Below are 1,096 nucleotides of genomic sequence, written 5' to 3' on the forward strand. Positions count from 1 at the left end.
GCAGGAGAAAGAGACCCAGCTAGTGATGAAAGGGTCAGCAACTTTAACCAAGTGCTCCAAGGGTGTCTTTGCCCTTGACACACTTGCCATCATTGCCTGAGCTCCCCTGGCCACAAGATAGCTTTTCAACTTCCTACTCAACTTCTTACTTTCAGGTGACCAAGTCTATGTGGGTCGCAGAAGGAGAAGTATCGCCCCCAAGTCATGAGCTACCTTGGCCAAACAGCCCTCCACCCACCCGGGAACCATTCTTGTACTGGCTTATGGTGCCCCTGTCACAGTCTCTCCAGAGGGTGAGAGCTGAAGGCAGTCAGCTTCCCACAGAGAAAGCACAGTCACAAAGGCAACTCACAACACTTGTTTTACTCTGTAACTATATATACATATTGGTCAAAGACATACAATTTGAAACTGCTTCCCTGAGGGAACTTTAATAAGAGTAGGTGCAGTGTTTTATTGGGTGAGACTCATTTCTCTGCTATCTAGATCTGGGCTTCTTGGCTTCCTAAAATCTCGACTCCAGCCCCACCCTGGGAAAGCCAGTTACCTAAGTTGGCTGAAGAGTCTTCATGCTTTGTAAAAAAAAAAAAAAAGAGCCCAGAAACAGGAAGTGGGTGTCTTCCTAGAGGTGATATTTAATAGGGGTGTCTGCTTAATGCAAGGTTGTGTATGCTTCCTGTGTCCCTGCCTCAGGTCTGTCTATATTCTCCAGTCACAAGAAAGAGTTGGCTAAGTCATTCTTGGGATTGAAAAAGTTGGGAAACTCAAACTCACTTCCCCTGTCGGAGGTGACAGGGCTTCTTGTTACTCTCACTTCAAATCTTCTTTCCACTTGCTTAGGAAGTTGATGTTTGCATGTAGCTATGATCTGTATCCACTGGTCCGTGCTAGAAGTTTTAGGTAAGTTATACTGAGCTAGACGGCGGCAAATAGAAAAGATGGGCAATGGGCAAGAGAGATGTACAGGGAGATAAGGCATAAAGAATGGATACTGTTTGAAAGAGTTGAGTTCAGCTGGCGATGTTGCCCTTAACTTCAGGGAACGGCAAGGGGCGGGAGGCTGGGAACACTTGGGTTTTTTTAAGCACTTTTCAAT

At 46.0% G+C, this 1,096-nt stretch overlaps 1 protein-coding gene across 1 annotated transcript in view; it reads left to right on the plus strand.

Moving 5' to 3' along the window:
• The window catches only part of COL17A1 (collagen, type XVII, alpha 1), a 59,526-nt gene extending 59,318 nt beyond the window's left edge, over window positions 1-208 (plus strand). Inside the window, exon 56 of the mRNA XM_006880177.1 lies at window positions 156-208. Coding sequence (XP_006880239.1) covers window positions 156-208 — 53 coding nt within the window. The remainder of the gene's footprint in view (window positions 1-155) is intronic.
• The last annotated feature ends 888 nt before the right edge of the window (window positions 209-1,096 follow it).

The sequence above is a fragment of the Elephantulus edwardii genome, unplaced genomic scaffold (assembly GCF_000299155.1).
Source record: "Elephantulus edwardii isolate Elephantulus edwardi_28Jun2011 unplaced genomic scaffold, EleEdw1.0 scaffold00006, whole genome shotgun sequence".
Taxonomy (NCBI): domain Eukaryota; kingdom Metazoa; phylum Chordata; class Mammalia; order Macroscelidea; family Macroscelididae; genus Elephantulus; species Elephantulus edwardii.